Source organism: Mesoplodon mirus (assembly GCF_964341445.2).
Source record: "Mesoplodon mirus genome assembly, chromosome: 3".
Lineage (NCBI taxonomy): Eukaryota > Metazoa > Chordata > Mammalia > Artiodactyla > Ziphiidae > Mesoplodon > Mesoplodon mirus.
The window spans coordinates 176,256,816-176,273,158 of NC_138978.1; the positions used below are offsets into that span (position 1 = coordinate 176,256,816).

Genomic DNA, 16,343 nt, shown 5'->3' on the forward strand with positions numbered 1-16,343 from the left:
AATACCAGGGTGTTTTCCCTTCAGTCTGTTAATACGATGAATGACATAGATTGTCCAATGTTAAAATCATCCATTCTTTGGATATAAACATAACTTTATCATCAAGTTGTATTGATATAGTTGAACAAACTGCTAGATTGACCATGCTAAAATTCTATATTGAATTGTTACCTGAGATTCATACCTGACATTGATCATATCTGAGATTGCAGTATAATTTTCCTTCTCAAATTTTTCTTATATGTCTTGTTCTGTATTTAGGTTATTTTAGCCTTATAAAATAAACAGGGGAGCCATATCCCCTGCCCTTACCCATTTTGGGTCTAGAACAGTTATATAACACTGGGGTTATCTGTTTCTTTTTTTTGTGTGTGGTATGCGGGCCTCTCACTGTTGTGGCCTCTCCCATTGTGGAGCACAGGCTCCGGACGTGCAGGCTCAGCGGCCATGGCTCACGGGCCTAGCCGCTCCGCAGCATGTGGGATCTTCCCGGACCTGGGCACAAACCCGTGTCCCCTGCATCGGCAGGTGGACTCTCAACCACTGCGCCACCAGGGAGGCCCTCTGTTTCTTATATAATTGGTAGAACTCACTTTTAAATCACCTTTGCTTTGGTGAGGTTTTGTTTTCTTCTGTTTTATTTTGTTTGTTTTCCAGGTAGATTTTATACTATTGATTCAAATTTTTTAATGGTTATAGGTCTCTTTGATTTTCTATTTCTTCCTGAGTCAGTTTTGGTAAGTTATATTTTTTTCTATGAAAATTACCTATTTTCTCTGAGTTTTCAATTTTATTGGTATAAAGTTGTTCAGATTGCACTCTTTCTAGTTTTAAAATCTCTGTTACGTATGTAGTTTTGCCCTTTTTTCATTCCTAATGTTGTTTATTTGTGCTTTACTTTTCTTCATAAGTTTTGACATAGAGTATTTTACTAAATATTTTCCAGCTTTAGTTATAACTCTTCTGTGGACCATTAATTACTTAGATGTGTGCCTTTAGTATTCATAGTGTTATGTTTACTTATTTGGCTATTTATAGAAAGTTTTCTTTTACTAGAGAGTGGATCTGTTTGTTATCAGTTTTTTAGCACTTGTCAAGATTGCTTTTAATTTTGTAGCAGGCCAATTGTTATAACTGTTACATGTTTGTTTGAAAATAATACATTTTTTCCTAACTTTTGGGTGCAGGTTTCTATGTATGTCCGTAAGATTAAAGTTATTAACTTTGTTGTTCAAAATTTTAATAGTTTTACCAGTTTTATTTCTTTCTGATCTATTATTTATTATTTAAAAGTCCTTATTATGATGTTGAATTTACTAATTTTCCCTTGAACTTATTAATGTTTTCACAACTCTTGTGTAGCTATGTTGTTAGTTACATATTATTCAGAATTGCTCTATCAGGGTATTTTCTAATTATGTTAAGAAATCTTTAAAAATCATAATAGTCATCTTGGCCTTAGAATCTAATTTGACTGATATTAATACAGCTACCTTAACCTTCTTTTGTTTAACATATGCCTGGTATATCTTTTCCATCCTTTTATTTTTAACCTTTCTTTGTCTTTATGTTTAGGTGCATTAAGCAGCTTATTGCTGATTTTTTAAAAATTTGTTCATTTTGGTTTTATTTGTCATCTAGTGTGATGACTATCTTTTGATAGGTGAATTTAATCCATTTATGAATTTCATTATTAATATGTTTGTATTTATTTCTAGTATATTGTCTTGTACTATTTGCTATAGGTTTTGCTTGTTTGCATGCGTGCTTCTCCCCCACACCCCACTTCTTCCCTGCCTTCTACTGGCTGGGTCAAATTTATTTTTATTTCTTTTTTTCTTTACTCCTTCAGAAGTTATACATTCTATTTCAAATATTTTAATGTTTATCTTAAAAATTTTAGCATTTATCCTTGATGTAAAGTCGAGAGTCAATCAGTTTCTCCACCATATTCCTAATTAAAGAAAAAGACTTAATTTGTCTTATACCATATACAAAAATTAACTCAAAATAGATCAAAAACATAAATGTAAGAGCTAAAACTATAAAACTCTTGGAAGAAAACATAGTGGGCAGGGGGAGAAGTTTTACGACTTTTATTTTCCAATGATTTCTTGGATGTGACACCAAGCAATAGGCAACAAAAGAAAAAATGGACAAATTGGACTACATCATCATTAAAAATTTCTGTGCATCAAAGGACACAGTTATCTTAGTGAGAAGGTAGCCTATGGAATGGGAGAAAATAGTTGTAAATCTATGTCTGATAAGAGGTTGCTATCCAGAATATATAAAGAACCCCTACAACTCAGTAACAAACTAACAACCCAATTCAAAATAAGCTAAGGACTTGAAATGACGTTTCTTCTAAGAAGATATACGAATGGCCAGCAAGCACAAGACAGGATGCCCAGCATCACTAGTCATTAGGGAAATGCACATCTAAACCATAATGAGATACTACCTCACACCTATTAGGATGGCTACTGTAAAAAAAAAAATGTTTTGGCAAAGATGTGGGAAAATTGGAATCCTTGTGTACTGTTGATGGAGATGTAAAGGCCGTAGCCACTGTGGAAAACAGTATGGCAATTCTTCAAAAAACTAAAAATAGAATTACCATATGATCCAGCAGTTCCACTTCTGGGTACATGCTCCACAGAATTTAAAGCAGGGTCTCAAAGAGATATTTGTTCACCCATGTTCATTGCACGATTATTCACAAAAGTGAAGGGATGTAAGCAAGTCAGGTGTCCATCGTTGGATGAATGGATAAAAAAAAAAGTGGTATATATATACATTGGAATATTATTCAGCCTTAAAATTCTGAAACATGCTACAGCAAGGATAGACCTTCTTAAAAACATGCCAAGTGGTATAAGCCAGACACAAAATAACAAATATTGTACGATTTTACTTAACATGAAGTACCTAGAGTAGTCAAATTCATGGAAAATATAGTGGTGGTTGCCCGGGCCTGGGAGGAGGAGGGAATAGGGGAATTATTGTTTAATAGATTTTCAGTTTTGCAAGATGAAAAGAGTTTTAGAGATCGTGGTGATGGTTACACAACAATGTAAATGTACTTAACGCCACTGAACTGTACACTTAGAAATGGTAAATTTTATATTATGGGTGTTTTACCACAATTAAAAATAACAATTAAAAAGTAAATAAAAATTAGAAAACCAAGAAACTTAGAACATTGTAATCCTAACTGCTCCCTCAGTTAACATGTTGTTTTCTAGTATTTTAGTTCCATCTTATTTTTCAACCTTCAAGTAGTTGTTCCTTCCTCCTCCTCCATCTCCTTTTTCTGTTGCTCCTGCTCCTCCTCCTCATCTTACTCTTTGATGTCCTATTTCTCCTTCTCTTTGTCATTATTTTATCCAATTAATAACCATTTAGATGTATGTTAAAGTTTACTAATATCTTTGTTCATAATTGCTTCTAGTGTCACATTCTTCCATCTGGGTTATATTTCTTGATTCTGAAGTGTATCCTTTAGTACTTTTGTTCAACTGAAAGGGCTGCAAGTGGTAGTTCACTCAGTCTTTGTATGAAAATATCTTTATTTAACCCTCATTCCTGTATTATAATTTAGGTACGTAGGGAATATAATATTAACAATTATTTTGTCTCATCACTTTGAAAATAAAATTCCATTTTCTTCTGACTGCTGTGTTAGTATTAATAATTCAGCTGTCAGTCTTGGTTGTCATTGCTTGGTAGAAAAATCTCTCTTTATTCTCTAATGTTTTTAAGATCTCTTGCCTTTGGTGCTCTGCAGTTTAACTACAGTGTGTATAGTAGTGGATCCGATTTCATTTATTTTTTCATATCTTTTATTTCAATGACTACTTTTTTCCATTTCTAGGAACTCTCTTTAATTTTTTTCATCTTTTTCTTATGTTTTTGATTTTTTAATATGTCTAATAATTTTAAACATACTTATTTCATGAAGTGGAACTGATAATTGTTAGAGGTCTAATTGTTTGGATTTCTGACTTTTGCTTGTAATAGAATGTCTCCTCATTTTGTTATATTATTGGATTGTGAGCTCATCTTCAATGGCCTTTTATGTGTGAGAATTATATGTGGCCAAGTTTGAGCATGTGTCCTCCACGGTAGTTTTGAATTTGTTATGCCAGGCTTTCTAGGGGCACCTAACCTGGTGCCAGTATTTTTGCCGGTTTCTTGGCTTGAGAACTTCTGAATCACCGAAACCCTGTGAATTAGAATTCCAAATGGTGGGACTATGTGACCTAAAGTTATGAATTTCTAAAGGAGGAAATTTTTTTCACATATCAGTCACAGTCAAGATAGACAAAATGTCTTAATCTTTCTCTGCTGAGTGGCAGATTTTTATAATTCACCTTTTCCTTACAATATACCTTTTAGGGTAAAGGTTATATGGGGCAGCCTCTCACTTCAAACCTCCTATAAGTTCAAGGTCTTTCCTTTTGTCCTTATGTATATGTTAAAAGCCAAGTACCTAGAAAATGAAAACCAATATTTCTCCAACTGCACTCCCGCTTTAATGTTTATCGCCCTGGTTCTCAATCATTTCTTGATTACTGGGCCCCTAAGACTGTCTCTTTATTTAAAGGCTCATTTATGTATTTATAAAAATGGTTGTCATATTTTATCTAGTACTTGTAAGAGTTTGTAGTAGAAGAGTTTTCAAGTTACTTAATCTCAGTATTGCCAAGGAGGAAGTCTATTCTAGTGATTATTAAGTGGTAATTTAGTCTAGAAAACTCAGAGTATTGACCATTTTTTTATCTTGAGAATGTTCATTTCTTGATATGTTCTCTTAAAACATAAAGAACCAATTTTCTTTTACTTTGGAATACCTTACAAGACATGTGCCCAGGATCTTTTTTAGCTAATTTACATCCAACTTGCCATAATTTTATGCCCAGCTCTTTTTCTCTGTTGGGACTTTATTTTTTGAAGGATATATTTTTTTACCTTTTATAAAATTTTTTAAAATAGATAAATAGTTTGCAGGACATTGTTAACATTTATTTCCTTAGGTTTTCATTAAGGTGTTTTAAAATAATCTCCAGTCTGCTCATAGTATTAGCCAGACTTTTTTATTTTTCCCCCTAATTAATTGTAAAATTTTCACAGTTCCATTTTTCATATGTAAGTGTTGGATGGATAATATCAATAATAAGAATGTTCTAAAATATATATTCAATTTGTGGTTAGTGGCTGTGGTGTTCAAATCATATTGTTACCCTAAATGTAGTCAATTAAGTAACAGCTATAATAAACATTCTATAGTGTTAAAAAATATGGAGAACTTGTTGGTGTGGTGCTTATATAAATTTTAACTTATATAGACAAGGAGGCTAAATTCAGATAATGACGAAGTTGTAGTTGTTATGAAATAATGCTATTGTGTTTTTAAGTAAATGTAAACATTTGTAATTTAAAATTATTGTTTCTAATATATTATGGTAGATTACTAAAAATGTGAACTTCTTCAGGTACAGTCCTCAGTGGCTGTTGGAACTCCAGATTATATCTCTCCTGAAATCCTTCAAGCCATGGAAGATGGAAAAGGCAGATATGGACCTGAGTGTGACTGGTGGTCTTTGGGGGTCTGTATGTATGAAATGCTTTATGGAGAAACACCATTTTATGCAGAATCTCTGGTGGAAACATATGGAAAAATCATGAATCACAAAGTTAGTATATTTTACTAATTTTCAAATTAATGTGGTAAATAATACATATAATATTCAATAAAACTAAAATGTGATATTTAAAAATAAAATGATTTTCCAAAAACAATAAACAATCTAATTTCTATGCTAATAAATGACATGACAAATATGAGTAATCAAGATCCATAAATTATGCCTAAAATTATTAGTTTTCACCTTCTCCTGTATTTCATTATAGGTGCTAATAAGTAGAAAATTAAATGTTCTCTTCAGTAGAATAACAAAGATCATAAGCAGATAATTTATATCATTACTACTATAGTATAAGTATAATCATGACTAGAATGCATTTAAAATTCTCAATCTTAATAGTAATAAATAAAATGGAAATTAAAATAAGAATGGCATCCTTTTCTTCCCCCTGTCAAACTGGTGAAGATGAAAAGAAAAATAGTACTTTTTACTGTAAATAATCCAGTGAGGTGGACATGGTTAGACATTGTTGATAGGAATGTGAATTGATATAATCTTTCTGTCAAGAAGTTTATAAGTATGCATCGACAGCCTTAAAACAAAATGGTTAAAACATTTGGTTGAGTAACTTCAGTTCTAGGAATCTACCCTAAGGAAAATATTCGTAGAACAAGGATATATGTACAAGGATACCTATCCCAGTATTATTTATGATCACCAAACATTGGAAACAGTCCAGATGCAGAGCACGAAAGAATGAATAAACTTTAATCCATTTAGTACCAAGTGAAATAGATTGTACAAGAAGAGGAAGAGTCTGATTATCAGTCTCAGAAGATTGTGAGCAATTGCAAAAACCTAGAATATGAATAGGAATATCCCATAAAGGGAGTGACAGTCTGTTCTTTTTAATTTGTTCTGGTGATACAATTATGATTAATTGCTACACATATATATATAAATCAGTCTTATAGAGTCGATGCTTTTCTACTTCTACCTGGCTGCAAAGATAATCTGCTAAGTAGTTATGAAGAGTTGAAAGACAAGAACTAGCTACAAAGTTGTAAATAGCATGTAAAGCATTTCAGATAGAAATCACTGTACTATAACATGGTTGTTAAGAGCACAGATTCTGGAATCAGACAGTTTCACTTCAAATCAGTTTATTACCATTTATTCGTTGTGTGACCTCAAGCAAATTGCTTGAACTGTTTCTTTGTTTCCTCTTCTATAAAATTAGAGTAATAGGAGTATCTACCTTATACAGTTGCTCTGAGGATTAAATGAGCTAAAGGAGTAACGCACTTCCTGTAGTGTAAAGTACGTATTACATTCTATAAAAATGTTCCAAACTATTAGTCATTAGTATGTGACTTATATGAACATTATCAATCATATACACTACTGAAATACTGAGCCACATTCTACTACATTTAATGAATTCATTTTGACAGCATTTAAGGTGTTTTAGCATTTAACTTATTCTTTCTGTAGTGCGTCTATGACTCTTAAGTCACATATGAAATGAAAAGTTCTTTTAGGAAAATCATCCTTTTAAGTTTATCCCTGCATCTCTTTTAATATCAGTACTTTGTACCATATATTCTTATTATTTAAAAAAAAATTTATTGGAGTATAATTGCTTTACAATGTTGTGTTAGTTTCTGCTGCAGGACAATGTACCATATATATTTATTAGATATTTTTAAAAAAAAAGGTATTTTTAAGAAAGTAAATGCTAACATCAACCTACTTAGTAAATTGAATAGTGATTTATATTTTGTTTCTATTATTCTCTGTTTAGGAGAGGTTTCAGTTTCCAGCTCAAGTGGCTGATGTCTCTGAAAATGCTAAGGATCTTATTCGAAGGCTCATTTGTAGCAGAGAACATCGACTTGGTCAAAATGGAATAGAAGACTTTAAGAAACACCCATTTTTCAGTGGAATTGATTGGGATAATATTCGAAACTGTGAAGCACCTTACATTCCAGAAGTTAGTAGCCCAACAGATACATCAAATTTTGATGTGGATGATGATTGTTTAAAGAATTCTGTGAGTATGACATTGTAAAGAAGTTCTGTCCTTCTGCTTTTTTTTTCTTTTTTTTGTAAATATGGTTATAAAGTAATTTTATAGACCACCTTACCAATTATCAAACAGTTACTGTGGCTTCCAGTATTTACTCTCCCTAAATCAAGAAATTAAAAGAGTTAACTGAGGTGAACATAGTTATTCATGACTAGGAGCTAAATTAAAATTCAAAGATTTACTTCTTACATTAGTTATGTCATTAGGTTTCTTAAGAAGAGGACAAATTAGATGCTTTAAAAAGTGGACTTCATGATGGCAGACTGAAGGCATTGGCAAATCTCTCCTTAAAAGCCACCATGAAACTGGGCAAAATTGTCAAAAACAACCATTTCAGGGCTTAATAAATCAACCCAAGGTAAAAAAATTGAGAAACATTTATTCATGAAATACTGTTGAACTTTGGTTAAAAACAGCCCTCCCAACTTTTCCCTCAGCTTAATGGGGACAGTAGAACTGCTAGCATGGAGCTGCTTGTAAAAACCAGCAGCTTTGGGCTTCCCTGGTGGCGCAGTGGTTGAGGGTCCGCCTGCCGATGCAGGGGACACGGGCTTGTGCCCCGGTCCGGGAGGATCCCACGTGCCGCGGAGCGGCTGGGCCCGTGAGCCATGGCCGCTGGGCCTGCGCGTCCTGAGCCTGTGCTCCGCAGCGGGAGAGGCCGCAGCAGTGAGAGGCCTGTGTACCGCAAAAAAAAAAAATAAAAAAAAATAAAAACCAGCAGCTTTGCTGACAGAGGGAGCTGACTTGATTGTAGAGCTAAATACCTATGCCCAGTGGTGTTGCCACTAAAAGTAGCAAACTTGGTAGGAAATGAATGGGGAGAGAAAATCTATAGCCTTATTAACCTAAAGTTATAGCTCTGTTTGTGGCAGGTGGCTGACCAGTGGATTAGCCAAATAGTCCTCCATTTTTAGTTTGTGGGCCATACCATAGTAGGCCAGCATAGTTTGTCAACCTCTGCTCTAAACCATTAGGTTATATTAAATTAAAATTTAGGGAAACAACACAATTGTTTTTGGTTTTTGTCTTTTTAGCCTTCTTAATTTAAAAAAAATTTTTATTGGAGTACAGTTGATTTACAAGGTTGTGTTAGTTTCTGCTATATAACAAAGTGAATCAGTTATACAAATACATATATCCACTCTTTTTTAGATTCTTCTCCCATGTAGGTCATTACAGAGTATTGAGAAGTGTTCCCTCTGCTATACAGTAGGTCCTTAGCCTTCTTATTTTGAACTTTCATTTTTATTCAGTTATTTTATTTCTTATGGGTTTAATTCTGCACTAAGAATTTACTTTTCACTGTTCAGTAAGTACCATATTCAAGACAGATAAGAACTTCTCTTATACTTTCCTTACTGAACCTCACAGGAAAGAATTAAATGGAGTTTCCTCATCAGTTTTTTTTTATTACAAGAATTACATTTACTGTTAACAGGAATTGTGAGTCATTCCAAATTAAATACACAGTAAAGTTGATTCTGACTATTTGCTGTAGTTATGTTCAGTAAAGTTGCTGCAAATACTGTATTAGTGAATCCTGAACCATTGCTCCTAGGGGAAATACACAGTCAGGTTCCTGTGAGCCTCTGGTCACAATGTTCTCATCAACCAATCAGTACAATACATCAGCCAAACAATATCTTGTTTGATGTGTGTTTCTATTTAAAGACACCTTATTTACCATATATTGTCAATTCATTGATGTCAAATTCATGGCCAACAGCACTGTGACTCATGCTGGAATGAAGCGTGTCTAGCACACACATTTTTTTTGTTAGGCACATTACAGCCTTCTTGTTTGGGCACAATAGATGGCATCTCAGCACTACTCTTGGAGGCCATTTTAGATAGCAAAATCACCTGTAAAAAACACAAAAATGAGAAAAATGTGGCACATGTAGACATTGAAAAAAACCCACTTGTTTATAGTATGAGAGCTGAAGCAAGAAGGCAGATGTCTCCTTGTTCACCTCCAGCTGGTAACACGTGCGTAGGGCAACTCAGATTTTTCTTTGCTCTGCAAGTGTCTGCAAATGACTACAAAAGTATTTGTGAATATTGATTTTGGACTACAAATAAATTTTAGCCACTAGGCAAATTTGCAAATATGGAATACGTGAATAATGATTCTACTCTCAATATCCGTCAGACTTTAAATCTTTCTTTTCATTTTATTAGAATTCCACAATAGCAATATTTATGGTCTAAATTTTTTATCACTAAATGTCTGTACCAAACTTAGCAATGTTTCTAAATTGATCAGTCACCTATTTACTATTGACAGGTAATATTTATAGCCCAGCCTGCAGTTTATAGTTATTCATTTCTTACCAGATGTTTTTTCCTCCTTTAGGAAACGATGCCCCCACCAACACATACTGCATTTTCTGGTCACCATCTGCCATTTGTTGGTTTTACATATACTAGTAGCTGGTAAGTTTGAAAAGTTAACATGATTTGGATGATTTAAATCAAATTAAAAATGAATTGAGGTTTTAAAAAGTATAATGCATAAGAGAGCCTTGTAAAAAAATTTTTAGAAAAAGGGTGAAGCTACTGCTGCAAAAAGTTAGACATTATAAAGTGAATAGAACATATAAGAATTTTAACTCATTTTGGAGGACAAATAGAGAGCTCAGAATCTAACTCTTAGCAATGGGGCAGGAATTAGAAGAGTCTCATGCTATTGAATAAATATTTTCTAGGTGTCAAGCATCAGAACTTTCAACCCATTGATCTTAACATTCTTTTCACTGACCCTCATTCCACTCATACCTTCTCTTTCCTCCTTACCTTTCCTTAAATATCATTGAGAATGACTATAGTCACTCCTTGGGTGCCCCCTCAATTCCTTGACTGTCTGTCATTCTGTAACACTGGTTTTGCTAAGTTGACATTCATTATTACAGCTCCGTTTTCTGCCTATACCTGTGCAGTTCAAAGTGTCTAGAGAAAAATATCTGTCCATTCTTACTGATCTCACTTTAAGTTCATGATTACCAACCTCAGGTGCCACTTATTGCTGCCGGGCAAATATACTGTGTTACCCTAGTGTATTCACTCTTCCACTCTCCTAGGTAACTATTTCATACTTTATACTTTTCCTCTAAAACCCCTGTCATACTTAGTCTCACCTGATGATCTCGCTTCCTCTTTCACAGAGAGGTTGAAGCGATCAGCAGACAACTTCCCCAAGTTCCCATCACCACATTTACCACCTTCACACCGCTGGACCCATATAGTCTTTTTATGGATGACGGTGTGATCTCCCTAGCTAAGCCGCATCCCTTCTGTCTCCTCTTACCTACTCTAGTGCATTGCTGTTGCATCATAAATTTTTCCCTTTCTGTGTCATTTGCATAACAGATCATTTCCATCAGCTCACAAACATGCAGTTTTTTCTCTCATCTTAAAGCAAAATATAGAAACTGTTAATCTAACTTTCTTTACCTGCTACCAACCATTTTTCTGCTCTTAATTGTAGGAGAGTTACTTCAAATTGTTGTCTGTACTTTGTACATTTTTCTCATGCTCTTCTTTCTTGGCACCACTCCAGTCAGGTTTGTGCTCCCATCACTTCATGCAAACTGCTTTTATCCATGTCACCACTGACCCCCATGTTGCTAAATTTAGCAATCATTTCTCAGTCCTAGTCTGACTTATTTGCCTAGTCTCATCTCATTTGTCCCGGCTCCTTCCCATTAAAACACTTTCTCCTGTTAGCTTCCAGAGCACTTGCCTCGTTTCTCCTTACCTTTCTGGCCACCCCTTCTCATTCTCCACATTCCTCCTAATCTCCCTGTGTCCTATCACTTCATCTTTGGATCTTTTTTGTTTATACTCTGGTGCTCTGGTATTATTTTCTGATGACTCCTAAATGTGTATTTTCAGCTGAGGCCTCTCTCCTCACTTCTACTTAAAATCTCTCTTAATCACCTATTTAGATGTTCGTAACATCATTTCTTATAGTTCTCTTGAACCTATCTGAGTGATCCTGCTAAAAGATAAGTCAAGAGTATGTCACTCCCCTGTTCAGGACCAGTTCTCACTGCCCCCAGCTCCAGTGGCTTCATATCTTAACTCCAGAGTTCTTATAGGGCCCTACAAGACTGGCTCACTTTATCCTTCTGATTCTATTTCCTACTATTCTTCCCCTTGCTCACTTCACAGCCACACAGGTCTCCTTTCTGGCCCGTGAAAGTGCCAGACGTACTCTTGTCTCGGGGCTTTTGCACTTCTTTTTTCTTTGTTTTTAAAATTTATTTTATTGAAGTATAGCTGATAGGGCTTTTGTACTTCTATTTCATCTGCCGGGAATGCTCTTTCCTCTCATATTTCCTTGGTAGGTCCCCTTATTCCTTCTGGACTTATTCATTTACTTTCTGAGTAATGACTTTCCTGACCACTTTATCTACATTTTTTATTTACTCTGCTTTAATACTTCATTTCCCCCTTTCCTGCTTTATGTTTTCTCCTTAGCATATAACACTGTCTAATGTATTGAATATTTTACTTGTTTGTTTATTTTTGTCTCTGCCACTGGAATATAAAACTTGCTCCATGGGCAAGTGTTGTGCATTTTGCTCACTGCTGAATGTCCAGCACTTCAAATGTTTTTAATTAAATTGTATTGAATTAAAGAAAGCATTTCACTTAAAAGTTTTTAAAATTGATGTATATAGTTTATGTACAATATAATATAAGTTACATATGTACAATAAAGTGATTCACAATTTTTAAAGGTTATATTCTATTTATCGCTATTATAAGATACTGGCTATATTCTTTGTGTTGAACAGTATATCCTTGTAGCTTATGAAGGCATTTCACTTTTGAATTCCAAAGAGGACCATGGTTGGTGCTTTTGACTACTGTTTCACTTAGGTGGTCACATTGTTTTAAGCTGCCAATAACCCTTCAGCAAACTTCATCTTATAATTTGTGTGGTTTATTAAAATAAATTCAAGACAATTTGGGCTATTTAAGTTTTCATTTTCAAAAATGCTTCTAAAGAGTTGTTTATGGTGATTTTGCAAAAAAAATGTGTTTTGTAATCACTCCAGATGGCCAACTATAACTAGATGTTCAAATGATGTTTTAAATGAACAATTTCAAAAGGTTATCTTTTTCTGTTCAAACTTATTGTTTCAGTGTAAACCCACATTTTTTCCCCTTTTTTTCAGTGTTCTGTCTGATCGGAGCTGTTTAAGAGTTACAGCTGGTCCCGCTCCACTGGATCTCGATGTTAATGTTCAGAGAACTCTAGATAACAACTTAGCAACCGAAGCTTATGAAAGAAGAATTAAACGCCTTGAACAGGAAAAACTTGAACTTAGTAGAAAGCTTCAAGGTAAATATATTTTAAAGATAATATTTTCTCTTTTTGTATTGGACTCACAGTGTAGATACTATTTATTATAAGTGGTTGTTTTATCTTGAAAAGAAATTTTTTATTAAATGGAAAAAAGCAAGTTGTAGAAATTTATACAGAATACAGTATAATGCCATTTACGTAAACTCACACAATTAACAGTAAACAGCAAAATAGCATTTGTTTCCCACGGGTATATATGTATGTATATAAAAGTGTGGGAATAAATACCTCTGGGAGAGGAAAATAGAATTACCAAGAAAAATGGAACCCTTCTTATCCTACTGCACTTTATATGATGTCCTGCCATATTTCCTCAGTTTTCATCTGTATTATTGCAATAGCTTCCTAACTGATTTCCCTGCCTTACCTCGTCCCACCCCCCGACCCCCTCCCACTTTCCTGCTTTATTTTCTCCAAAAAATGTTATATACAATGTATTTTACTTATATACAATGGTTGCAATAATGTTTATACGTTATATACAATGTATACATTCCTTTAGTGAATGAAGGAATGTATCTATAATCATGAAACTTGTAACTCTTTTTAAAATTAATTAATTAATTAATTAATTAATTTGGCTGCATTGGTTCTTCGTTGCTGCATGCGGGCTTTCTCTAGTTGCGGCAAGCGGGGGCTACTCTTGTTTGCAGTGTGTGGGCTTCTCATTACAGTGGCTTCTCTTGTTGCGGAACACGGGCTCTAGGCGTGTGGGCTTCAGTAGCTGTGGCACGTGGGCTCAGTAGTTGTGGCTTGCGGGCTCTAGAGCACAGGCTCAGTAGTTGTGGCACACAGGCTTAGTTGTTCCGTGACATGTGAGATCTTCCCAGACCAGGGCTCTAACCCGTGTCCCCTGCATTGGCAGGTGGATTCTTAACCACTGCGCCACCAAGGAAGCCCCGTATAATCCTTTCAATGTGTTCTTTAATTTGGTTTGCTAATATTTTGCTGAAAATTTTTACATCTATATTCATCAGGGATATTGGTTAATGCTGACCCTTGAACAACACAAGGGTTAGAGGCACAAGCCCCGTGCAGTCAAAAATCTGCATATAACTTTACAGTCATTCCTCTGAAACCATGGTTTTGCATCTGCAGACTCAGCCACTGGGGATCATGTGGTATTGTAGTACACATTCACTGAAAAAAATTCGTGTATAAATGGACCTGTGCAGTTCAAAAACGTGTTGTTCAAGGGTCAACTGTAGTTTTCTTGTGGTCTCCTTATCTGGTTTTGGTATCAAGGTAATGGTGGCCTCATAGAATGAGTTTGGAAGTATTCCCTTCTCCTCAATATTTTGGAAAAGTTTGAGGAGGATTGGTGTTAATTATTCTTTAAATGATTGGTAGAATTCACCAGTGAAGCCATCTGGTCCTGGAGTTTTCTTTGTTGGGAGGTTTCTCATTATTGACTCAACCTCTTTACTCATTATTGGTCTGTTCAGATTTTCTAATTCCTCCTGATTCAATCTTGATAGGTTGTGTTTCTAGAAATGTGTTAGTTTCTTCTAGGTTATGTAATTTCTTGGCATACAGTTGTCCATAGTAGTCTCTTATGAGCATCTATATTTCTACAGCATCACTTGTAATGTCTCCCCTTTCATTTCTAATTTTATTTATTTGAGTCTTCTCTCTTTGTTTCTTAGTCTAGATATTTTGTCACTTTTGTCTTTTCAAAAAAACAGCTTAGTTTTGTTGATCCTTTCTGTAGTTTTTCTTGTCCTATTGCATTCATTTCTGCCCTGAACTTTGTTATTTCCTTCCTTCTGCTAACTTTGGGCTTAATTTGTTCTTCTTTTTTTAGTTCCTTGAGGTGTAAAGTTAGGTTATTTGAGATATTTCTAATTTCTTAATACATGCTTTTATTGCTGTAAACTTTCCTCTCAGAACTGCTTTTGCTGCATCCCACAAATTTGATATGTCATATTTCCATTTTAATTTGAGATTTTTTCTCTTTTGATTTCTTCTTTCACCCATTGGTTGTTCAGAAGTATGTTATTTAGCTTCCACATATTTGTAGATCTTCTCACTTTCCTCTCTTTACTGATTTCTACTTTCATACCATTGTGGTATGATCTCAATATTATGTTTGTAAAGATATGTTTTGTGTCCTGTCATATGATCTATCCTGGGGAATGTTCTGTGTGCACCTGAGCAGAATGTGTATTCTGCTGCTGCTGGAAGGAATGTTCTGTATATGTCTGTTAAATCTATTTGTTCTAAAGATGGTTAAATTCCAACACTTCCTTATTGATTTTCTGGCTGTACAATTTATCCATTGCTGATAGTGGCATATTGATGTCCCCTACTATTATTCTGCTGTTGTCTATTTCTCTCTTAGGGTTTGTTAGTATTTGCTTAATATATTTCGGTGCTCGGGTGTTTGGAGCATATATATTAACAATTGTTATATCTTCTTGATTTATTGACCCCTTTATCATTATATATAATGACCTTCTTTGTCTCTTGTTACTGTTTTTGGCCTGGGTATATTTTGTCTGATATAAGTATAGCCACGCCCACTTTGTTTTGGTTTCTGCTTGGAATATCATCTTCCATCCCTTCACTTTGAGCTTACTTGTCTTTAGAGCTGAAATGAGTCTCCTGTAGGCAGCATATAGTTGGCATTTGATTTTTTTTTCATCCACTCTGTGCCTTTTGATTGGTGAATTCAATCCATTTACATTTAGGGTGGTTATTGGTATGTAAGGACTTAGTATTGCCATTGGTCCTTTGCCTTCAGGTTATTTTGTATCTCCATTGGTTCTTTTTTTTTTTCCTTCTTTTTGTTGTCTACCTTTGTAAGTTGATGATTTTCCATGGTGATTTGCTCATTGTCCCCTTTTTTATGTCTCATGTCTCTCCTTTAGATTTTTGCTGTCTTTACCATGAGGTTTACATAAAATATCTAATTGATAAAATAGTCCTTTTTCTGCCTATAGCAACTTATCTTCATTCACCTATAAAGGTTTCATTCTTTTACATCTCCTTTTAGATTTTTGATGTCACAGATTATCACTTTTTATGCTGTGAATTTGCTACCAAATTGTAGTACAGTAATTTTTAATGCTCTTTTTCTTTAACATTTATGCTATAATTGTTTAACACACTATTGTAAAATACAGTTACAATTTTCTAATTCTGACTGTCTATTTATCACCTTAATCAGAGTTTTGTGTACTTTCAACTTTTTGTTTTAGCTTGAAGAGCTCCTTTCAGCATTTCT

The 16,343-nt window shown here is 34.4% G+C and overlaps 1 protein-coding gene across 20 annotated transcripts in view; it reads left to right on the forward strand.

Moving 5' to 3' along the window:
- The window catches only part of CDC42BPA (CDC42 binding protein kinase alpha), a 309,540-nt gene that overhangs the window by 153,904 nt on the left and 139,293 nt on the right, over positions 1 to 16,343 (forward strand). For all 20 annotated transcript variants that reach the window (XM_082612490.1, XM_082612482.1, XM_082612485.1 and 17 more), the window contains exons 7-10: positions 5,499 to 5,699; positions 7,456 to 7,704; positions 10,097 to 10,176; positions 12,927 to 13,093. In XM_082612490.1, the coding sequence (XP_082468616.1) occupies positions 5,499 to 5,699; positions 7,456 to 7,704; positions 10,097 to 10,176; positions 12,927 to 13,093 (697 nt within the window). The remainder of the gene's footprint in view (positions 1 to 5,498; positions 5,700 to 7,455; positions 7,705 to 10,096; positions 10,177 to 12,926; positions 13,094 to 16,343) is intronic.